Source organism: Peromyscus eremicus, chromosome X (assembly GCF_949786415.1).
Source record: "Peromyscus eremicus chromosome X, PerEre_H2_v1, whole genome shotgun sequence".
Classification (NCBI taxonomy): domain Eukaryota; kingdom Metazoa; phylum Chordata; class Mammalia; order Rodentia; family Cricetidae; genus Peromyscus; species Peromyscus eremicus.
The window spans coordinates 109,941,201-109,966,031 of NC_081439.1; the positions used below are offsets into that span (position 1 = coordinate 109,941,201).

A 24,831-nucleotide genomic window follows, 5' to 3' on the forward strand; every position below is an offset into this window, starting at 1 on the left:
TTGGAGAGACTCAAAGATCAACATAGTCCTGGTGGATTTATTGTCTGAAAGTCTAATTTTAGATTCATTAATTCTCATCCCCACTCCACCCTGAAACTCTCTCTGATGCAGTGAAACATGTAGCCCTCTACAAGCCAGGAGGAAACCTCTTATGAGAGAATCAAATTAGGCAGCAACTTGATCTTGAACTTTCTAGCCTCTAGAAGTCACACAATCTATGTCATTACAGCAGGTCAGACAGATTAAAACAAGGTCCTTCTTTATAGGAAAAACTCAAGAACAATGATGTTTATTGCTTTCTGCTGTATCCCCAATACCCAGAATAGTTCTCTACCACATTGTGGGTCCCTGTAATTATTTCTCAAGTGAATGCATGCATGAATGAATCAGATATCATGCTTGCAGAGAAGATAGCACATGTGTGAGCATGCTACAATGTAGAGTAGTTACATCTTATGATACAGCTATAGATAAGGGGCTCTAGAAGCCCAGTGAAGAGATGAGTGGGAGAGAGGGGAGCTAGGAAAATTTCATTGAATAGTTGCCATGCAGGAAGTGTAGGATTTGGACTCGGGGCTGTAGGGAAAGATAATGAGTTCAGTCAGTTTGAAGTAGGACATGTGAGTAACAGAAGTAAAAGACTATAGTGGAGCCTGGGAAGCAATAATCAAGGTCCTTGAATGCCATATTCAACAGTTTTGTCTTTAGGTGTGGTCTAAAGTACAGTGGGTGTGAAGGTTACAGAACTGACTGTAAAAATGTGAACCATTAATGATTGTCTGATTTACTTTTGTCTCAATTAATGTCTCAAGTAAGAACTCTAAGTTCTCTAGGAACAAGTTATGATTCCTAACTTGCCACAAATATGAAGCAGCAGGAGAAATAGGGAGGCAATTTTGAGTATGAAAGAAGATGTACATTTAGGGCAAGGAGAATTAGGTGATTTCTTGCCCCAGAGGGTGAATATGGAAACTGCAGGATTAGTTTAGAGCATCTGTCACTGTGTAATCTATGAAGTAACGCTCTTAACCACAGTGCAGAGTTTTCATAGAACAATCAGGACAAGTCTGGACCCCTCTGTTTAACAATGTAGAAGAGGACACCACACATCTCAGATACCACTTTATTTCTAATAGACACGGCTGCACTGCAAGGGTCACAGTGTAGTTACCTGGTAAATCCAGATGTCATTTTCTGATGAACAACAAGACAATATTATGAAGATTTGTACAAGCTGACTTGTATATATGCTGCACATGTAACTCACATGCACAGAGGAAGACTAAGTTGTGTAGTCTTCAATTTATAAAAGTCCAACATAACCATTTTTCATTTTATCATAGTGTCTAAGCAATATATATTCAGTAGAAACTGTATTTCATATTTGGACTTTTGGCCTTTTCCTGGCTGGCAATGGACTGTAGGATCCTCTCTTGTGATGCCAGGCAGTGGCTGCTACAGCTCCCATTCAGCAATGCTATCATGAGGGTTAACAACAACCAATTTTCTGTGGCGAGCTATGTGGCTTAGCTGGGGGGTTCAGTGGGTAAAGTGGATTACATGCATTTTACTTACTGGTATGTCCAGTTTATGATGAGCTTAGCAGGATATTAGCTCTTATTACAAACTGAGGAGCATTTGTTTTTGTTTTTTAGCTTATTTTGTATGTCTGATATGTGTGTGTAGTGCGTGTAGGGGGAGGGAGGTGTATGCACCATAGTCTACACATGGAGGTCAAATGACAACTTTATGTATCAGTACTCATCTTTTACCTTGTTTGAGACAACGTTTCTTTGGTTTTTGCCTCTGTGTATGCTAGCAGGTCCATGATCTTACTGGGATTCTCCTGTCTCCACCTCCTGTCTCGTAGTAATACTGAGTTACAGACACATACTATCATGTCTGGCTTTAAATGGGTTCTAGAGATTCGAACTCAGGTTCTTATGCTTTACCCATTGAACCATCTCCTCAGTCACCAGATTGAGCAATACAACTTTTTCTTTCCCAGGTTATATGGTTTTGTTTCAGAGGAGGCAGAACACGTTTCATTAATATATTAAAACCTACTCACATCTTTGATCCTTTGATCTCTCCTTTAAACTCTTCAAGGCCAAGTCCATGTCAGATCCATCTCTGCATTCCTCATTGGTTGCCAGAATGCGTTGGACAGAATAAGCCCTTGAACCACATGCGAGTTGAAATGCTGAATTCCGTGTCTTAGGCCCAGCCCTATGAACCACACTGATTTACCAGTGTGGATCTAAATTTAGGTTTTTAAAGAGAGGATAAAGAAAATGCCTTGTGTTTTGTTTGTTTGTTTCTTTCATTTTTCTTTTTTTCTTTCTTTCTTTCTTTCTTTCTTTCTTTCTTTCTTTCTTTTTTTTTTTTTTTTTTACTGTATTTAGAATGTGTTGCCTTATTATGATTCCAACCACACATTGGGCAGATGTCTTCAGGGACTTCTCTCTGACAACTCCCACATCCCTTATCTGTACCAGAACTGATGGTCTGCAGACTAACATCTTGTGAATAGCATTTGGCTCATTTTCCCCTAAACACAGTACTTTATACTTGCTCACACTGAAGCTCATCTGTCACTTTTCACACAAAAATACAAGCTTGAGGGAGCCTCCTGCCATTTATGCATTGACTAAGAATTTCACACTGTGCACAGAAACAGCATTTCATTCAGTTATAAGCCTTATTGTTCAGAAGGTTATTTTATCCAATAAACATTTATTTAGAGTTTGCTATGCCAACAGGATGTTTTTTCTAAGTAATTGATACATATTAACATGTGTGATAAAAGAATCCCACACTTTAAATTTTTGAGAACTGTATTTTTCAAATGTAAGTGTTTTCCTTTGCAGTCTATTGTATTTTATTTCATGCATTTATGATTACTCTGATGGGGGAATCTATGGTACCAAAAATACCCTTAAGATCCCCTGTTTTGCATTCTTTCCTTTAGCCACAAAAGGCAGAGGCTAAGGTGGGCTAGAGAATGGGGAGGGTTTGGGAATCCTAAATTCTCATCCCAGCTCCGTCATCCACTTTGCCATGCAACCAATGTTAAACTCTCCATCCCTTAGAGCATGGTTTTCCTCAGCTGCCTTAACAGTGAGGGAGTTACCTGCACCCAGTGTCTCACAGATGCTGTGAAGATCAAATGGCATAATGCCTGTGCATCTATTGCTTCGAAACCTTTTAAAGCACCATGTATGTTTTTTTATTGAGGAATTCTAATGAATTAAGCTTTCAGAAGTCTAGTGCTAAAGAGGACTATTAATTTTAGGGTATTGTAATGCTCAAATATACTCAGAATGAACACAGTTGGGTAGAATACTCTTTAATGGGCTATGCATGTCATTTTCCACCTAAGATCTAATAGCATTTCCATAAGGCTGTACAGTCTAGAGGGCTCATACCTGTGTATAACCAATTTCTTTTCTTTCCTTTGTTGCTCCAGTAATTAATTGCTCCAGTGTGCCTTTGTGATGTTCCTTACAGATAAAATAATATTTAGGCAAGTTGAGATCTTCAAAACTTACTGTTAAACTAAAAAATTGCAATGACATTATAGATCTTGATATTTAGGAGATGGTAAGGCCACTTAGCATTACCTACCTTTAATGGAGCACTGAAATCCCTTGCAATTTTTCTGAGATAATGAGAACATAAGTGGCATCATCCAATGGGCTGGGGTCCTAGAATAAATAAAAAGGGGGAAAGGAGGGAGCCAGCAGAGTTCTAGAATTTGTTTCCTCTCTGCATATGCATTGTGCCCAGCTGTCTGCTGCTCCTGCTGGAACACCTCCTCTATCTATGTACCATCTATTTATAACCTGTTTAGAAATCACTAAATAATGCTAGCTTTTAATAGTACCACTATTATTTTGGGGATTAAAATGATACGCAAGTGCTTATTTATTAGACATTTTCTGAAAACCTATAATGCACCAGATATGGCAGTGAATATGACACATAAGGATCATTTTCTTCTCATGGAACTTGCATTCTATTGGTCAAATGGAGATGCAGAAAATTCAGGTTTCAGTCATAATGCATCCTTACCACTTTCTACCATTCATGGTCAACACTACTTTTTCAATTGAATTTATGTGGCTTTTGGTGAAACACTTAAGGCTTCATAGTTTAAAACTATCCTTCCATTAACATCATCTCCTCCTCCTCTTGTCCTTGTGGTACTGATGGGTTTGAACTGGGTGCTTTTTCACAAGCTAGACAAGTGTTCTATCACAGAGCTATATCCACAACCTTCTTTGTTATTTTTTTGTTTTGAGTCAGGGTCTCTTTAAACTGCCCAGGCTGGCTTTGAACTTGCTATGTAGCCCAGGAAAGACCTTGAACTCATGACCCTCCGGCTCAACTTCCCTGCTTCACCAGGCATGGCTTTTTTCTATCATCCTGATGCAAGGCTATTCATACTCCTTTGGAATCCTACAATGCATAGCAAAATGTGTGGGACATAGTAAACATTTGGAATATGTTCAAGCAAGTGAATTTCCTTTGTTATAGTCAGGTGACATGACATGACCTGCCCTATAATTTGAAGCAAGAACATATTTTTAAAAAAAAAATATAGGGGAAGGAATGAACTTTGTTAGAATCACAACTGTATTTATTACTCCATTGAGAATTCACTGTGGGCCATGCACTGGCTGGGAAACAGGTAAATGCTAAATCTTTACTATTATCCTGTGAGGTATGTACAAATTCTTATTTTGTCTATAGGAGAGTTGAAGCACTGCCCACTGCCCAGGTGGTGGTGGTGTACACCTTTAATCCCAGCACTTGGGAGGCAGAGATAGGTGGATCTCTGTCTTGCATTGGAGGCCAACTTGGTCTACAAAGTAAGTTCCAGGCTAGCCAGAGCTGTTAAATAGAGAAACGAGAGAGAGAGAGAGAGAGAGAGAGAGAGAGAGAGAGAGAGAGAGAGAGAGATATGAAGCTCCCATTGTGTTCACGTTTTTACTAAAGAAATGTGGGCAGTCACCGCAATACCCAAACCACACAAAGACTCCACAAAAAAAGAGAATTATAGACCAATTTCCCTCATGAACATAGATGCAAAATACTCAATAAAGTACTTGCAAACTGAATCCAAGATCACATCAAAAAGATCATCCACCATGATCAAGTGGCTTCATCCCAGAGATGCAGGAATGGTTTAACATACAAAAATCTGTCAATGTAATGCACCATATAAACAAACTGAAAGAAAAAAAAACCACATGATCATCTCATTAGGTGCTGCAAAAACCTTTGACAAAATTCAACACCCCTTCATGATAAAGTCTTGGAGAGATCAGGGATACAAGGAACATACCTAAATACAATAAAAGCAATATACAGCAAGCCAACAGCCAACATCAAATTAAATGGAAAGAAACTCAAAGCAATTCCACTAAAACCAGGAACAAGAATACAAGGCTTTCCACTTGTCCACTTGAAGTTCTAGCTAAAACAATAAGACAGCAAAAGGAGATCAAGGGGATACAAATTGGAGAGGAAGAAGTCAAAGAATCATTTTTTGCAGATGATATGATAGTATACATAAGTGACCCCAAAAATTCTACCAGGGAACACCTACAGCTGATAAACACCTTCAGTAAATTGGCTGGATACAAGATTAACTAAGAAAAAAACATCAATAGCCTTCTTATATACAAACAATAAACAGGCTGAGAAAGAAATCAAGGAAACAACACATTTGACAATAGACAAAAATAATATAAAACATCTTGTTGTAACTCTAACCAAACAAGTGAAAGACCTGTATGACAAGAACTTCAAATCTTTGAAGAGAGAAATTGGAGAACATATCAGATCTCCCATGCTCATGGATCAGTATGATTAACATAGTAAAAATGGCCATCTTTCCAAAAGCAATCTACAGATTCAATAAAATTCCCATTAAAATCCCAACACAATTCTTTACAGACCTTGAAAGAACAGTACTCAACTTTACATGGAAAAACAAAAAACCCAGGATAGCTAAAACAATAAAATAACTTCTGGAGGTATCACCATCCCTGACCTCAAACGACTACAGAGCTATAGTAATAAAAATGGCCTGGTATTGGCATAAAAAGAGACACATCGATTAACTGAATCAAATGGAAGACCCAGACATAAATCCACACACCTATGAACACCTGATTTTCAAGAAGCCAGAAATATACAATGGAAAGAAGAAAGCATCTTCATCAAATAGTGCTGTTCTAACTGGATGTTGGCATATAGGAGAATGCAAATAAACCCATATCTATCACCCTGCACAAAACTCAAGTCCAAGTGGATCAAGGACCTCAACATAAATCCAGTTACACTGAGCCTAATAGAAGAGAAAGTGGGAAATAGCCTTGAACACATAGGTACAGGAAACTACTTCCTGAATATCACACCAGTAGCACAGACACTAAAATTGACAATAAATGGGACCTCATGAAACTGAGAAGATTCTGTAAGGCAAAGGACAAAACAGCAGCCTGCAGAATGGGAAAAGATCTTCATCAATCCCACATCTGACAGAGGGCTGATTTCCAAAACATATAAAGAACTCAAGAAACTAGACATCAAAATGCCAAATAATCCAATTAAAAAATGTGGTAGAGATCTAAACAGAATTCTCAACAGAAGAATCTCAAGTGGCCAAGAAACACTTAAAGAAATGTTCAACATCCTTAGCCTTAAGGGAAATGCAAATCAAAACAACTAAGAGATTCCACCTTACACTTGTCAGAATGACTAAGATAAAAAACACTGATGACAGCTTATATTAGAGAGGATGTGGAATAAGGGTAACACTCCTCCATTGCTGCTGGGAGAATAAATTTGTACAGCCACTTTGGAAATCAATATGATGGTTTCTCAGAAAACAAGGAATCAATCTACGACAAGATCAAGCTACACCACTCTTGGGCATATACCCAAAGGATGCTCCATTCTACCACAAGGACACTTGCTCAACCATGTTCATAGCAGCTTTATTCATAATACCCAGAACCTGGAAACAACCTTGGTGTCCCTCAACTGAAGGATGGATAGAGAAAATGTGGTACATTTACACAATGGATTATTACTCAGCTGTTAAAAACAATGGCATCATGAAATTTGAAGGCAAATGAATAGAACTAGAATCATCCTGAGTGAGGTAACCAAGACCCAGAAAGGCAAACATTGCATGTACTCACTCATAAGTGAATATTAGCTATGAAATAAAGGATAACCATGCTAAAATTCACAGACCCAGAGAGACTAGGTAACAAGGAGAGTTCAAGGGGGGGGGGGGTGTCTGGATCTCCCTGGGATGGGGAAATAGATTTCATGAGTGAAATGTAGGCAGGTGGGGATGGGAATATGAGTGATCAGGTTGAGTGGGTAGGAGATAGCACTGAAAGAGACTATTGGAAAAGGGGGCCTTTTTGGGTCAGGTAGAAACCTGGCTCAATGGGATTCTCCCATGAATCTGAAAGGATGATCTCAGCCAAGACTCCTAGCAATGAGGGATATGTAGCCTGAACTGGCCATCTCCTGTGACCACGTAAGACTTGCAATGGAGTGTAGCTAGAGTTTTCCTGCCTGGCCCACAGTCAGGCCAAATCTCTGTCACCCGCCAGTCCCACAGCCGCTCAGACCCAACCAAGTAAACACAGAGGCTTATATTGGTTACAAACTGTATGACCAAGGCAGGCTTCTTGCTAACTGTTCTTATATCTTAAATTAATCCATTTCTATAAATCTATACCTTGCCACATGGCTCGTGGCTTACTGGCATCTTCACATGCTGCTTGTCATGGTGGCGGCTGGCAGTGTCTCCCCCCTCCTTCTTGTTCTCTCAATTCTCCTCTCTATTAGTCCTGCCTATACTTCCTGCCTGGCCACTGGCCAATCAGTGTTTTATTTATTGACCAATCAGAGCACATACAGACCATCCCACAGCAATGGAAGAAATGGGACATCAACTCAGCCACATAACCTTTGACTTACAGTCTGTCCTGCCTATGGGATATGCTGGGGTAAGGGTGGTCTAGAGATTGAGGGAGTGGCCAATCAATGACTCGTCTTGTTGTACAAATTCCTAAATGATCTTTTAATAAAAAACCCGGAGCCAGATATTGGGGTAAATGCTGAAAGATCAGACAAAGGTACAAGCCACTGCTACGTCTCACCTTGCCAACTCTATGAATCATCTGACTAAATGTCTCTGAGTCCTCAGCCAAAAGGGGTCCAGCAGAAAAGGGCTCTCTAGCCGAAAAAGCTTAGTTCCTGTTTCCTCATGCCTTATATAACTTTCTCCGCCCAGCCATTTCACTTCATTCCTAGTGCTGGGATTAAAGGCCTGTGTGCTTCCCAAATACTGGTAGCAAAGGCATGAGATCACAAGTGCGGGGATTCAAGGTGTGTGACTCCCAAGTACTGGGATTAAAGGTGTGTGCCACCACTGTCTGGCTCTGTTTCTCTCCTAGATTATATCAATCTCATGTAATCCAGGGTGGCTTTGAACTCACAGAGATCCAGACAGATCTCTGCCTCCCTAGTGCTTGTATTAAAGGTGTGTGCCACCACTGCCTGACCTCTATGTTTAATCTAGTGGCTTGTTCTGTCCTCTGATATTCAGGCAAATTTTATTAGGGTACATAATATATCACCACACTGTCTGGCCTAAAACCCACGCCAGGAAATTAAGCCCACCCCTGACACTATCTGGAGTACCAGGACCCAAAGGCTGGATGGTCCAGAGACCAAGGATAGAATCAAGCATTACTGGAGGGAAAAAATGTCAATGTAATGATGCCTAATGATATTCTGCTCTACTCATAGATTGGTGCATAACCTGATAATCATCAGAGAGGTTTCATCCAGCAGCTGGTAGAAACAGATGCAGAGACCCACAGTTAAACATCAGGCCGAACTCAGGGAATGCTGCTGAAGAGAAGGAGGATTGTAGGAGCCCAAAGGGTCAAGGACATCACAAGAAAATCCATAGACTCAACTAACCTGGGCTCATAGGGGCTCACAGAGGCTGAACTAACAACCAGGGAGCCTGCATGGGACTGACCTAGGCCCTCTACATACATCTGACAGTTGTGTAGCTTGGTCTTCTTGTGGGACTCCTAACCGTGGAAGCAGGGGCTGACTCTGACTCTTTACTGGCTTTTGGGAACCTATTCCTCATACTAGGTTGCCTTGCCCAGCCTTAATAAAAGGCGAGGTGCTTAGTCTTTCTATAGATTGATGTGCCATATTTTGTTGATATCCATGGAAGGCCTGCCATTTTCTGAATAGAGAAGGAGGAAGAGTAGAATGGGGGTGGGACAGGAGGTGGGGTGGGGGGAGGGACTTGGAGGAGAGGAGGGAGCAGAAACTGCAGTAGGGATGTAAAATAAATAATAATAAAAAGAAATGTAGGCAGGTGGTGACTTTGTACAGCACAAGTACATAATAGATGATCAGCTAATGTTAGAAATTGTGGCAAACAAAAGGAAGCCAGATGTATTTGATTGACTATCCTAGGGCTCATATGGTTCTACTCATTGAGTTAAAAGTTCCTTTGTACATCTACAGTCCTTTTAAATAATACAGTTCACTCTGAACTATATCAAAATTGTACATTTGGGGGCCAAGAATTTTTCAAAGTCTATACCACTTGAACACAGATATATCTATTTTTTTTTCTGAAAAATAACTTTTTCCATTTGTATTGACAATACAAACAACTTGGTAATATGAAAAAATCAGAACTAGAGATGTCACAGGACAAGGGAGGGAGACGAAACATCTATTTGTAAAGCCAAAAGAAATCTCATATTCATTATTATTTGGAAATACTGTATCTCATGAAATAATAAGACACCAATATCCAAAATATTTGGGGAATAACACAACCATAAATAGCATTAATACCTTTTAAAGAAAAATAGCTTCATTAATAAATCTCTATGGTGAATGGAAAGGATTGTAGTGGTGGCGTAGGCTGCAATTTGATTATGAAAGTGTACTCTATTCTCTAGTTCGATGTTTTTTGGACAGAGTCTCATGTAGCCCCGCTGGCCTTAAACTTGGCATACAGCTGAGGATGGCCTTGAATTCTGGATCCTCTTGCATCTATCTTCCAAGTGCTGAGATTATATGCTTGTGCTACCATGCTCAATTATACTCTACATTCTAACAACTCTATAGCACTATATTTGTCAGGATTTCCCAGAAAAGACAACCAATGGGTGCTGTGGGATGGTCTGTATGTCAAATGTGTTGCTGATTAGTCAATAAATAAAACATTGATTGGCCATTGGCTAGGCAGGAAGTGTAGGCGGGACAAGGAGGAGAATAAAGCTGGGAAGTGGAAGGCTGAGTCAGAGAGACACTGCCAGCCGCCATGATGACAAACAGCATGTGAAGATGCCGGTAAGCCACGAGCCAAGTGGCAAGGTATAGATTTATAGAAATGGATTAATTTAAGCTGTAAGAAAAGTTAGCAAGAAGCCTGCCACGGCCATACAGTTTGTAACCAATATAAGCCTCTGTGTTTACTTGGTCGGGTCTGAGTGGCTGTGGGACTGGCAGGTGAGAGATCTGCCTGACTGTGGGCCAGGCAGGAAAACTCAAGCTACAAATGGGACTGACTAAAATACAGACAGACAGCATACTTGTGCACACACACACACACACACACACACACACACACACACACACACACGAGATTTCAAGGAACTGGCTTAAGTAAATGCGAGGGCTGAGATTTGTAGAGCTGACCAACAGGCAATAATTTATGGCCAGAGTTTTTGTTGCATTTTTTACTCCAAAGGAAGGTAGACTGGAAGCAGCCATCCTTCCTTGGGGGTGTGGGGGGTTACCTCTTAGCCAACACTTGAGGTTTGGAATGAATTCAATGAAGAACATTTGGTGGGAAAGTTGCACTACTCAGAGAGTACTGGTTTAAATTTTAATCACATCTGAAGAAATACCCTCTTACTAACATGCTGCCTGGCATGAGACCAAACAAATGACCAATTTGAGACAGAGTTTCTCATTACAACTAGTATATGGAAGCATGCTAGGAGAACTATACCTGGACTAAACTGGAATGCACAATTGAAACAGTTTGGGGAAGCATCGTGGTGAATGCCTGTAATTTCAGATCCTGGAAGGCTGAAGTGGGAGGATTGCAAATTCTAGGCCTGACTGAGTTACATAGTGAGACCTCTGACTCAAGGAAAAAAAAACAAAGGAAAAAAACAGAAGATAAAGTGAAGATAAACGAGGTGTTTAGGTATGGCAGCTGTTGCCTTGAAATTTAATTTTATTTGACTTAAGAAATAAGTGACGAGTGGAAAATTTCTCTTGATTTTACAGATATTGTCAAACAGGTATTTCAGGAGCCCCTGAGACCGATGAATCAAAGCTTTCCAGAGCAGCAGCCTTGACGACAGAAGCTCCAGTGAGGAGGCTAGTGTAAAAATAACCCTGGCTTCCTGCTGGGGTCACAGTGGGGTGCTTAAGGGGCAAGCCAACTTTCAGGATGAATGGGCTGCTGTGGAATGCTATTTCTAGTTGTCAAGCAAGTTTGGCTTCTTCTTCCAACATCCTGGTAACTCAAAGGGAACCTGAGATGATCTAAAAAATCAGGTAGGAAGCAAGCCATTCAAAACGTAACACAAAGCTGAGGTATAAAACGGAATATTTGTATTTTAAAAATACATCTTTGAACACTACTCATATCTCATTTGCAAAGTATTTTCAGGCAAGGCTCTCATTGCCTGTGCTCACTCAGTGCATTCTCATACCTTCAAGTGAACTCAAGGGAGGCCATGCTCGTGGAATTAGAAGAACCACCATTACTACCACAAAAATAATAAAGACCAGCTTACCTCAGGATAACAGCCTCAAATTCTGCCATTTTCTTTTCCTATCAAGCAGGACTTCTTGAATGGTCCACTTAAACTTGGCGAGGCCATCGCAATGTACAGATGGGCACAACTGAACCAGAGCTATCCCTGTCAGTCAGCATTCTGAGGGGAGTTGACATATGTGCAGGACGCCTCACACACCCCGCCTGTTATTTATTCATTAGTTCATTACGTTCAATACTCACATCAGTTCTTTACAAACAGTCAGCATGAAGTAAACAGTATTTACAGCAGTACACAGTTTGCAATTCAACACACTAACAGTGGGAAGAAAGGGACCAACAAACTGTAAGAAGGCCAGAGGGGAAGGACTATTAAAATAAATCCTTTCTGCCAATATGTGCACGTGTGCACACGCCTGACTGATTTTAATTCATAGAAAACTAAACATGCCCTCTTTTAAAAGCAGACTATTTACAAGTAGTTCTGAAAGCACAAACACAATAGTCGCACTGGAGGCTTTCTTTGAATCCATCTAGATTTCTTGTTTTAAAATTCTGAAATAGACCTTTTATCTATTAGAGAAAATAACTTTGGAACGTTTGTCAACTTTTGGTTCATAGTACTTTTACAAAAAGCCACAGTTCATGCTTGTTTGTTAAAGGTGAACTGGTGAAGCACCTTGGCAAAGACACTGATGGATTATTCATTCACTGTTTACTGTGGACTGGAAAGACAATGGCAGTTACAGGGAGTTCCTAACACTCCTTATTCCTTTTTAAAGCAGCAACATGTGAAGAGAAATCTAGAAAGACAAACCACACACAAATCATCAAAACATTTCAGTTAACAGTGTTGAAAACATACAAGGTCTACAACAGTAGTACAGACACTGAAAACATTCCAAATACTCTTTAGCCTCAGGAATTTTTCAATATTACTTATAAGAAAAGACAACCAATTGCCAGAAATAGGAGGAAGTTACAGCACTTGAGGTTTGAGGCAATTTCTTTTTAGGACCTATAGCTTGAGGTGCTGTTCTAGGATCCTTATTTTAACTTGAAAGATATTCAGGAATGAACTGACAAATTGAAAACAACGTCCACTTGAAAACCACTGAGATACAAAATCATGTCCGAAGCTTGTCCAGCACACATTTATGTTCAGGATCCCAAGTTGCTAGGCAAAGAGATTCAGGTCAGCTTCAAGCCCTCAAAACCACAGAATTTCCACCTCTTCTCTAGGCTGGCTCCAACTCCGGTCATTTCCTGTCTGAAGGTATGCTGGAGTCTACTCATCAGACATTCCACATCACTGGTGCAGATCTGTGAGACAGAGAGGACATCCTCCAATCAGAACCAGCTTCCCATCCCTGGTCATCTGCTGATGTTCGTGTCCTGAGGGCGGTGGCAGGGTAACCTATCTGGTCTTGTGCATTTGTGTGTTCATCTGCTGGGACCACCAGACACAGCCCACTGAACTGCTTTTGCCAAGAGCTGGTACGAGTTGCATGGAGAAGTTTGGCATGTAGCCAACTGAACGAGGGCAGCTCAGTGATGGGGATGTGTGTCCAGGCCCACTGAAGCTACAAAGTCTTTTTGGAGGGACAGGCAGAAATGCCTGTCAGTGGAGTAGAATTTTCCACATATGCATGAGCCCACAAAGGAGGAGTAATAGGAGTGAAGAATGCTCTCTCTTTCTACTTTGATGCATCATTTCTTTCTTTTCCCCAACACCCCCACCCCACCCCACCTCCATATAAAAACAAGTCTGTGGATTCCTCAAGGGCCTCTCTTCTCATAGTTAGTTTTTTTTCATTCATAGTGACCTTCTTAATTGTGAGCCTGCAGGGAGCTGATGACCACCAGGGGAACCCTTAAAGAAGCCTGGAGTTACCGCTACTCAGAACTTAAGTATCCTTCAAAGCCCTTGCTGGGAGGTCTTGACATTATTCTGTCAGGAAGCTGCTGGGGCAGAGCTGGGCCCGGGCCAGGAGTGAAGCTGTGCCCTTCTCACAGTGCTTCTGATTAACCAGATCCACTTAAGTGAAAGAAGCACACTGCAGGGTACCACAGAGAGTAGAACTCCCATTTCAAAACATGTGACTAGATAATGGATCTAGCTATATACTATAGATAGATAACAGTGTAGATATGGAAAACGGTTTGAAATTACAGGCTAAACTTCACAGTGATTATACTTGAGTTAAGACTATAGGAAATTTTACTTTTTCTTCACTATGTTTCTATATAGTTTGCACTCAAAGACAACATGTATTATTTTTAAAAATTAAAAAAAAATGAGATAAATTTTACTGACATATAGTTCAATATCTTGCTGCTGAAACTGACCACATGGTCCTGATACTGCTGTTCCATCATCCCTTTAACTGCCAAGTGGGGTATATGGCTGCAGATTAGAATTACTTCCTAGAGGGAAATAAGGAGGTAATGCAATCTAGAACTAACACAAAGGCCATAGAGGAAAGTGTATCCCTGAAGTTAGAATATGCTTAGGACAATTAGGTTCCCAAATGGCCAGTGTCTTTGCTAAGAGGACAAGGGCTTCTCTAATTTACCATTTTGGACAACATAATGTCAGGAACCCATTCTCAATAGCACTTCTCAGGAGGCCCCATTTAGTGAAATAGTGATACAATCCACAGGGAAGCTTAACTAAATGTTGCTTCGGAAAAAAAAAAATCATATCATGAGCTTATTTGTTGCAAGGAGGAGTTGAGAGTCTGCCCCTGCTGCTATGAAGTACCGTTGAGTATCTAGAGAATTAACACGTCCCCTCACTTCATGTGGCCTGTGAGTTCCTCCTTTGAGGATAACATGCAGATAAATGGCCCGCAGATCAGCTAGGAGTCGCTAGCCAATGGACAATCCAGAAGCCCTCAGCACATCGTCCCATCACGTTTGCACCTTCCTCGACTGTTTCATAGCACGTCATGGCAATAGTGATGGGGAGAGGGTAAGACTCCAATTTCATAAATCACAGTTTGCTGATGGCTGGAGGCCCAGGACAAATCCAATGATTAATAGAGAAAGTAGTAGCTAATTTGCTGGCTATTTGGTAGCTTGTATGGAAATCAAGAAAAGGAAGCTAGAATCTTCTAAGATTTATCTTAGGAGTAGGCTAGCCAATTAATTTTAGTTTGAATGGGATTTCCTTGGTTTTAGCACCAAAAGTTTCAAGTCTCAGAAAATTTCTTGGTTTTAGGCAAACTAGGACAGAAAGTCATACTATTTCTAAGAGGGATGTTATACATTAAATCACAATGAGACTAGAAGTAAGGGAAACTTGCTTAGATCCATAAGGACTCTGGTCTGCTTATGCTTTAAGAGAGTAAGGCCACCTACACAGAAAGAAGCCTTCATTCTTCTGTCTCCATTTGAGTTTCCCACATACCTTATTATCAAGACGGTGCAAGTAGGAACAGATGTATTCAATGCTTGCTCCAAATGGGTGAACATGAAGGAATGTGGAGATAATCCCTGTGGAGACAAGGCCCCAGGGGTTATTACACTTCAGCATGAAACTCCTTGAGATTCCACAGTGAACGAACTCATACAGACAAAATGCACCTATGTACACTATACATACACTGGGCAGTATTTTAAGTTTGCATCTATTTTATTTATTTAATCTTTATAACAACCCTGTGGAATAAGTACTGTCAAGCCCCATTTCACAGATGAGAACACCAAGACAAAGTGTCAGCATATAGCTGACAAGTGGTAGAGCGGGTACATGAACTCAGCGGTTCTTACCACTCACTGCTCTTCACTGTGCGATGCCACTCAGAGTGAAGGTGGCATGTGACTCACTCATATCACTCGTCATCACTGAGAACAACTTGAATTCCAGAGTTCAGATGAACTTAGATTCTGATGGGGGTTTGGGCAGTAAATAAGACTTCATGCTCTTAGGAATTAAGGATGTCTTGTGGGGATCACACATCACACATACTTCGCCATATTAACTTAGCTCCTCCCACAGAAGAATCTGCTGATTGTATCAGGGTTTTATTTTGTGAGTTGCTCTAGAAAGAAATGCCAGACATTTTCTTCACACTGACATGAGTGCTCACTGCCATTGTGTGTTGAGGGCCCCAAATGTGTTCCTACAACAGAGTTCTCACAACACTTTCCAGCTTTCAGGGATGCTTGGGAGATTTCTGCTCAGCCTAATTCTGGGGGGAGAGGCAGCTGCAAGCACTGTCTTCCTTCTTACAGATGGCATGTTAATTGTTCTAATACTTACCTGGCAACAACTAGAAACATTGTTCAAAAATTGTAGAGATCATTTTTTAAATGCTTGTGAATTCATTCCCTTTTAGCAGATCTTCTAGAATTGAGCTTCCTGAAAACTACCAGGAAATATGAGTGGACATTGATTTGGTTTAGAAAGCACAACTTTTCTGTCCTTTCAGAAGCTCACAAAGAATAGCACAAGTTTAAATTATAGCTTGAAATTCAATTATTTTTTATGAAAACCTTCCAAATATTAGATGATGAAGGGTGGGCTGAGAGAATCTGGGAGGAATCAGAGTCACAAAATCTGTTCAAAAGTGATACTATTACTTTTATCATTACTTTGGTCTTAAATGACCAGGTAAATTGAATTTCTAAGCTTGATTTGAGTTGAAAAACTTCAGTTCTGAAGAAAAAAGTCCATATTCAATGAAAGTCCAAATGTCATGGCTAAGGAAAGGAATCAAATGCTAAGAAATAAGTTCAGAGGTTTAAAAACACTAATCAGTTTTTGTGACTTCACACTCAAAGACCGTATTTAGAAGCAGATTTCTCCATCAGCTAAAGACCACATTTTTTAAAAAGCGAAACAACAGGTAGTCATTTGAAGGAATCTTTTTTTTCTATAGGGATAACCATTTATAGAGAAGTTCCTCTCTCCCCAATACTTCTCCGTCACCATGATAATTGGTTAAAAACTTTTGAGCTGAAAAATATTAAAACGTTGTCATGTTTTTTTTGAAGTCTCAATGGCAGATCCCCTTGTGCATCTTTATTAACATATCAAAGCCTTATATCAGAGTATAATGTCCATTACCAAAGAAGACAGATATAACTTCAAAATACATAGAATTCAGTGAGCATGGACGGCTTTGGAGGGTGGGGTAGAGTTACCTTGCGGCTCACTTCCTAGAAGGAATCTTGGATTAACTAACCCCTGCTAGAGGACCATATAATTTGAACCCCAATTTTCCATTAGCTCCCAAATGGACCATGGAAGTCAACAAGCATTTGTGACTAGTACTGGAAGTGCCCACTGCTTTCCTTGTACTGAGGGCTGACTACTGTCCTGTGTGAACTGATCTGGGATAGGTGTCATGTTAATACTTGGAATCGACCTGTGAGGTAAGTAATACCTTGTTCAATTTGCAGATGGAGGAGCTGAATCTCAGCAAACAGATATAGGCCTCAAGATGGGCAGCTATGGCTGCCCCGTACTTTTTTTTTTTTTTTTTTTTCAAGACAGGGTTTCTCTGTGTAACAGCTCTAGCTGTCCTGGAACTAGCTCTGCAGACCAGGCTGGCCTTGAACTCACAGAGATTCGCCTGCCTCTGCCTCCCAAGTGCTGGGATTAAAGAAGTGTGCCTGGCTGGCTGCCCCATTCTTTAATTGTAAAATTAGGAATTTTTTAGATAGTAAGAGTAGTTCTAGCATTTACTGTATCAGAGCACACTAGAGTCTAACATATTATTGACAATTTCCTGAGTCATTTGTCTATGTGATATAATGACAAAATAAATAATTTTTCTCCCAGTTCTTGGTACACAGATCCTTAAAAAATACCCATTGAATTGCACATTTATTCATTTTATTTATTTATTTGTGTGTGCACGTGTGCACACGTGCATGTGTGAGCTGAGCTGTAGTATGTAAATGGAGGCTACAGACAACTTGCAAGAGTCAGTTCTCTCTTTCTATCATGTAAGTCCCTGGGATTAAATTCAGGCGGTAAAGCTTGGCAGGAGGTTCCTTTACCTGCTGAGTCACCTTGCTGGCCTTAGTGTAATTTGTTTTCTGAGACTGGCCTTGAATTTGCAATCCCCCTGACTCTGTCTTCTGAGTGCTAAGATTACAGGTATATGCTGCTAGCCTAGTTAGACATCTTCTTGGATAGTACTGTTGGCTGGGAGCCCTTTACTAGCTTCGTGGTGGGAATGGCCAACACAACAGGAAGGCTAAGGCATAACAAGAGTATGGAGCTTTGAGGTTCCCTACCCCCAAAGCACACATACATAACGAACCCTCCAGAAAGACAAGATGGAAATCAGAGAGCTTCCCAGCTGGGGAACACATAAAAATGCTGGGAAGGCAGCACAGCAAGCCCACAAAGGCTACAGAAGCTTGACTCCTCTCCTCTTAGTTTCTTGTCCTATGCATCTCTTCCAACTCTCCATTCCTGGGTTTCACCCTCTACACCAGTGGTTTTCAACCTTCTTAAATGCTGCGACCCCTTAATATGGTCCTCATGTTGTGATGATTCCCAACATAAAATTATTTTCATTGCTACTTCATAACTGTAATTTTGCTACTGTTATGAATCATAATGTAAGTATCTGTGTTTTCTAATTCCACTCCCAAAGGGGTTGTGACCCACAGGTTGAGAACTGCTGTTCTCCAACATGCTGGCAATAGTAAAGTCAAGTACTTCTCAGAGTTCTGTGAGTTGTTCTAACAAGTTATAGAAGCTGGTTGGTGAGGTATTGGGAAGTTCCTGACTTTGCAGCCAGTGTGTATCTTATAGTCTAGATCTAGAATGATACCCAAAGGCTCATGCAATAAAGGTAAGTCCCCATCCTGTGGCACTACAGGGAGGTGGTAGAACTTTTAAGAGGTAGAGCCCACTAGACAGGCTCAAAAGCACGCTTTTTAAAAGGGCAGTGGGTTCTTAGAGCCTCTCTCTCTCTTGCCTGTTATTTATCCTGGCCATGAGGTAAATGATTTTGCCACGTTTCTATTATGATGTGCTGCTTTATTGCAGGCCCCAAAAGCACCAACAGTGCCAACCAATCATGGAGTGAAACTCTAAAACTGTCCACTTTTCTTATGTGTAAAGCAATATTGACCAACACATTTTGGGATCTGCTGTTTGAGCCTGGTATCTAAAGTGAGGGGTGATTTGTGAGACTGAGTCTTTAAACCTGTGGAACATAACTTCAGCTAGTTGACATCCAAATTGAATTGAATAAAGTGGTCAAATACATACTTGGTGTTGGAGAGTTGGAAAAGTGGTGATGGAAGGAACATATGCTGTGTCAAGAAGTAAAAACAAACATCCCTTCATTTGGTGTCGGAAGTGTCCTGAATAAAAATGACTCAGTCAATAGCACAGAACTTGAAAGGCAGACACTTGCTATGGAGGCTGATCTGGGAAAACTCGGCAGGGTCTGTACTAGCCTTCTGAATGCATGGGGAAGGGCCTCTCTCCTTGTAGAGAGATGGAAAAACTACAGTGTGCTTTTCCTGTTGACCCACTCTTAGTATAATGCTGACATTGACACACTTAACAAGACAGTGGCAACAAGGAGCCAGAAGTGCCTTGGAGCTGGTCTTAGAATCTCTGTGGAAAATGTCCTTGATCTTTCCCTATCCCCTTTCGAACTCTGAGTTCTCGCACCATCATACTCCATACTGCTTGGCAGACGCTTTACTCTTAAATACCCCTTGCTGTCTTTCTGTACACCTTACGGGTTTCGTGTGTGTGTTGGCTTCCTTACCCACTAGCAGTGCTTCACGTTCAGATTTGATAGGACTGCCGGCCATGGTCTTCTCAGGAGGGTGGTCACTTTCCTGGCTTGATGCACACAGTCTAGAAGCACAGTTTTCCTGCGGGAATAACATGCTTCCTGGGTCAGTTCACCTTATGTGGCCAAAGAGTTGGTTTCAATTAATTTCACAACAGATAACTTTTATTAAAAGATGAGAGATACATTCTCGCTATGTTGCCCAGTCTGTTCTGAAACTCCCAGATACAAGATCCTTCGACCTCAGCTTTCTGAGTAGCTGGGATGACAGGTGTGTGTGCCCAGCAACAGGTCCACAAAACCATCACAGTACCATCAAAACAACATAGTCCAATTTGGATTACTGAAAATACAAATTACAAAAACACCACAGATAATCCAAGCTATCCTTTAAAAACATTTATTTGGTGTGTGTGTGTGTGTGTGTGTGTGTGTGTGTGTGTGTGTGTGTGTGTGTACCATGGTACACATGTGGGTCCTGGGAATTGAACTCACTTATTTCAGGCTTGGCAGCAAGTACCATTACCAGCTGAGCCAACTCACTGGTTCCAAAATATCTTTATGTGACTTCAAAATGCAGAAAGTTGTAAACATTTATTTTCACAAGTTGTGTTTTCCTGGCTTCATTATTCTTAGCTCTAAACAAGTAGTCTTGGGAAGGAGACTTTACACTTTCGTGTATTACATAGTAGATATTGTTATTTATGTATTATCTCCATCATACAGATGAGGAAAACAAGGAAAGGATAAATTGGGTAAGTTTGCTATGATTGCATTGTTAGGAAATAGAAATGGGAGAGTTAGCATTTCACATCAGGTTATATTCACTCATTCTCTCTCTCTCTCTCTCTCTCTCTCTCTCTCTCTCTCTCTCTCTCTCTCCCTCTCTCCCTCTCTCCCTCCCTCCCTCCCTCCCTCTCCCTCCCCCCCTCCCTCCCTCCCTCCCTCTCTCCCTCTCTCTCTCTCTCTCTCTCTCTCTCTCTCAACATTAGATCCATACTCTGCTTATGGTAAGTCCCACATCTGAACAGAAAATCTGAAGTACCCAATCTACTTAGGCATCAGTGCTGGCTTTTGGACTAGAAATTAGAACCTTTACCTATAGACTAGAGACTCTGTTTCTCTTCTCTGTTATCAGTTAAAATATTTCTGGCTTTATAGTCAGAAATGACCATGAATAAAAGTATCAACTGTCAGTTGCCTTCTTTGTTGTGGAAACTTCTTCTGAGTCTAGCAGTTCGGTTTTATGAGATATTCAGGTGAAATCCATACCCGGCAGGCACTGAATCTGGAAAGTGTTCCTACACTGTCTCTTTGTGGACCTTTCTATCTTTGGGTGTGGAAAATACCTTTCTACATTGTATGGATGAAGGAAGAGCTTTCAGAGGAAGGAATATAAGAGATTCCTGCATCAGTCTCACGGTTTCACTGTTGTAGAGAGAGGTGCTGGGGGAATGCTGGGCAGGGGTGGGGGCAGACCATGGTGGAGTTAGACACTCTGTCACTTCTTCCCTTCCACAGGCTCTCAGCAGGGGCTGCACTTCTGTGTCCTTTAAAGCGTCTTCAAAGCTCGCTAGGTACCACCTTGGAAGAAGTGAATGGTCTATGTATGCTACAAGACATCTGTTTTATGCCACATCTGATTTAAAGCCCTGGCTTATTTCTAAGGCAGGAGCTTCACATCTGCTTCTAAGTCCCTTACAGCCTTAAGTGAGCCAGTAAGCCATTTCTTAAGTGTGGGCACTTAACAGATTGAGTTTAAGATATTAAGATTTTCTGAGACGTCTTAGCCATCTTGAATGGCTAAATTCAGTTTCTCAACTGAATCTGATTTCAAATTTATCATGCTGGCATTTATTTTCTTGAACTTTACTAGCAGATTCAAGGATGTAGTTCTTTCCACCAGTATAATAGATGTAAGTCACACTGTTATATTTCAAAACACTGCAAATAGCTCATACTGTGGCTTACTGTCAAGAAACCCAAAGAAAAGTAACAAACAGAGCCCTCATAACCAAAACTTACTGCTTGCCTTTCAACCTGAAATTATTTTTGTAGTCTAATGTGATGGTCTTTTGCTTCTTAACCTAATTGTTTCAGGTTGAAATATTTGGTCACAGATCAGCTTCACAGAGAACATCAGTTTGTAATGATCTGTCACGATTTTTTTCTAAAAGAAGCTTTGCTTGAAATGACAGGAAAAAAATCTGGCCCACTGTTTTCTGATTATCAGTTGGCTCTGTCTTGTCTTCTTTAGCTGTCATTTTGTGGTATATTCGAGATGAGAAACACTTGTCATTAAGCACAATATGACAAGTTTCTTCTGTGCCACCTGACCTCTTGTTTCTTTAAACAAAATTCTCCACAAAGCAGAAAGCAGCCTCTACTAAAAATGTGCTTAAGTCAATTTGCAATGGCAATCTAAAGAGTGATGGGAAGCATGATAGCAGCACCATAGCCCCTTGTCTATCTAGGGTCTTCCGGCTGCACAGTGTGTTTTATACAGGAAGAGAAATAGAGCTATGTTGCAGCTCTGGGACAATTTAGAAAGTCTGATACCATGAGGAAAGTCCTGATAGTACAGCAGCTTTGGCACTTTTCAATTAAATGCTTGATAAATGAATTTCTCTGGGATTGTGCTCATTTCTTTAATAGCACCCACAAAAGTGGAAAGTGAGTTGATTTTATGATGTGGAAGAATTAAAAGCATATTGCAAATGGCCTCCGAAAGAAAACATTTTCAATCATTTGTTTCAACTACACCAAGGTTGCCAGTTCCTAATGGCTCTCTGGGGCACATTCCCATGCTGGTAAACACACCCAGGGCCTGTATGTGCTCCGCCTTCCTGAGCTGAGCAAAGAAGATCATTAGCAGAGCTCTTGCAGAACTGTACCATTGCTGATGTTGGACTTTTGGTCCAAGCCCCAATGTTTTCTCTTCCTTCTCAAATATCCACAGCAGGGAGTTCTGGTTAATGAGTCATTTTTTTTCTAGAGTATAACTTCAGCTGAGTACTGAGGCATATGAGACTGGAGAAGTATGACACACAGACATCAGGAGACTTTATACATCTAAAAGGACACACCTGACTCTCAGGTGACACACAGACATATCCAAATGTTAAATAGACTCTCCCAGGTGTCTTCATCGTGTTCTTTATGCAGCAGGCTCTCACTATTAAGTTTCACCTTCCCTTCTATTTTGCTATTATCTGACTTTAGAAAACTGTGTCTCCTTGTTTCTTTACAAGGCTTCCCCCATTTTGGTGTTGGCTATTTTTGTTTGTTTGTTTGAGACAGGGTCTCATGTACCCCAGACTGGCTCCTAACTTGCTATGTAGGTAAGGATGACATTTAACTCCTGATCCCCCTGCCTCCATTTCTTGAGCTTTGGGATTCCGGTGTGTACCACCAAGCCTGACTTGGTGTTGGCTGTTACTCTGACCTGTGGCTGCTCATGATCACATAGAGTAGGTGTAAAGAAGTGTCAATGCTCTAGCTGCATTTCTGCTTTAATGAAATGTTCAGTTAAAGGTGTGCTCATCTGGGAAGATGGAACTTCAAATGAGAAATTGCCTCTATCAGATTGCCCTGTAGGACAGTTTGTAGGGCACTTTTTCCTGATTAATGATTGATGGGAGAGGGCCCAGCCCAATGAGGGTGGTACCACCTTTGGGAGGTGGTCCTAGTGTTGTAGAAAAGGCAAATTGAGCAAGTGATGGGGAGCTAGCCAGTAAATAACATTTCCCTATGGTCTCTGCTGCAGTTCCTAACTCCAGGGTCCTGTCTTGACTTCCTGCTGTGACTTCCTTCCATGATGGACTGCAAGCTGTAAAGAAAAACAGACCCTTCTCCAATTTGTCTTTAGTCATAATGTTTATCACAGCAATAAGGAAGCAAACAAGAACACATGGGCTTTCTCTGTTGTTATTGGTGTGAGAAGATGAAGCAGGGAAGAAGTGCACAGTCTGATCTTCTTCAACAGGGAAGATGGAGGAACCTGACAGTTGGAATGTATGTAAACCAGAACCTTCAGAAATGCTAAGTACTTCAAAGCCCTCAATACAAGAAGTACCACTGACAGGGACTTTGAATTCCCAACCAGCAGTGTTTTCAGAAACTTCTAGGGCATTTTCATTATCACTGAAGGGTGGGGGTGGGGAAGGGAATGATTGACGTAAGACTCATATACCTTATCTTGAAGATTTTCCAACACTTTTTCCACCTGTAACTTGTCATCTTTGAGTTTTTCAAGTTCAGCTTCTTTCTTTTTGTATTCCTCTTGGACTTTGAGCAGATGCTTCATGAAAGATTACAGATAATGACATTACTCATTTAGGCTACACACTTCATGCACAAGCCCTTGCTGAGGTTAGCTATCAGGTAGACTAGCCCCACTTCCCCCTCTACAAATAGTACTTTTTCCACATAGAGCAAAAGAATCTTTGGAAAATCAAGATATTTTTCTCTCCTTGAAAATCTGGTTCTTAGATATTTCTTCTGAACTTGTTTATATTTTATAAAGAACCAGAGAAACTAATAAATACAATCATTTAGCTTCTTCTTTGTTCTGGCCATAGGGAAGCAGAGCATGCAGTTAATATTGTACAAACTGCATCTTAATTATTGTGGAGTCATGAACTTAATGTTGAAAAACATTTTTGTGAAGTCGTCTGGCATGCTAAATTTGACTTGTGAGGTAACATAGTCATGAATTCAAATTTCACATATGTTACCTTTCATATTAGTAGCCAAGGAACTGGATTTATTGATATCAGTAATGATAACAAATACTATTTATCAAATTCCCAGTATGTACTAAGTAAGCAGTGTGCTAAGGGACTCATGTGCAACAATTCATGTGACCTTTCCTAAGGCCATTCAGATATGAATTAGCAGAGTTAGATTTAAAACCAGGCCAGGTAACCCTGATTGATACTCCATTACCTAAATCAATATTTACTACAAATCTTTGGAGATAAAATGGGAAAATGTTGTTCATTCATTATAATACTATTTTCCCAATGGAAAAAAAATAGTCAAAATGAATGAAATTAATTTTTAGGAGGTAGAGACCTCTTGCTGAGATCTTTGCATGTTAAGTGACTGAACAGTTTTATGTGTAATGGTTTCAAAAGCAACATAAGAAGAGAGAAATAGTGATAAAAATGTTCCCGA

General features: G+C 40.6%; 1 protein-coding gene across 1 annotated transcript in view; it reads right to left on the reverse strand.

Annotated features, from left to right (window-relative positions):
* Window positions 1-11,291: 11,291 nt before the first annotated feature.
* Enox2 (ecto-NOX disulfide-thiol exchanger 2) overlaps window positions 11,292-24,831 on the reverse strand; it is a 282,945-nt gene continuing 269,405 nt past the window's right edge. Inside the window, exons 12-15 of the mRNA XM_059250208.1 lie at window positions 23,846-23,953; window positions 19,627-19,735; window positions 15,288-15,373; window positions 11,292-13,198 (exon numbers count right to left, since the gene is read on the reverse strand). Of these exons, the coding sequence (XP_059106191.1) occupies window positions 13,067-13,198; window positions 15,288-15,373; window positions 19,627-19,735; window positions 23,846-23,953 (435 nt within the window). The 3' untranslated portion in view covers window positions 11,292-13,066. The remainder of the gene's footprint in view (window positions 13,199-15,287; window positions 15,374-19,626; window positions 19,736-23,845; window positions 23,954-24,831) is intronic.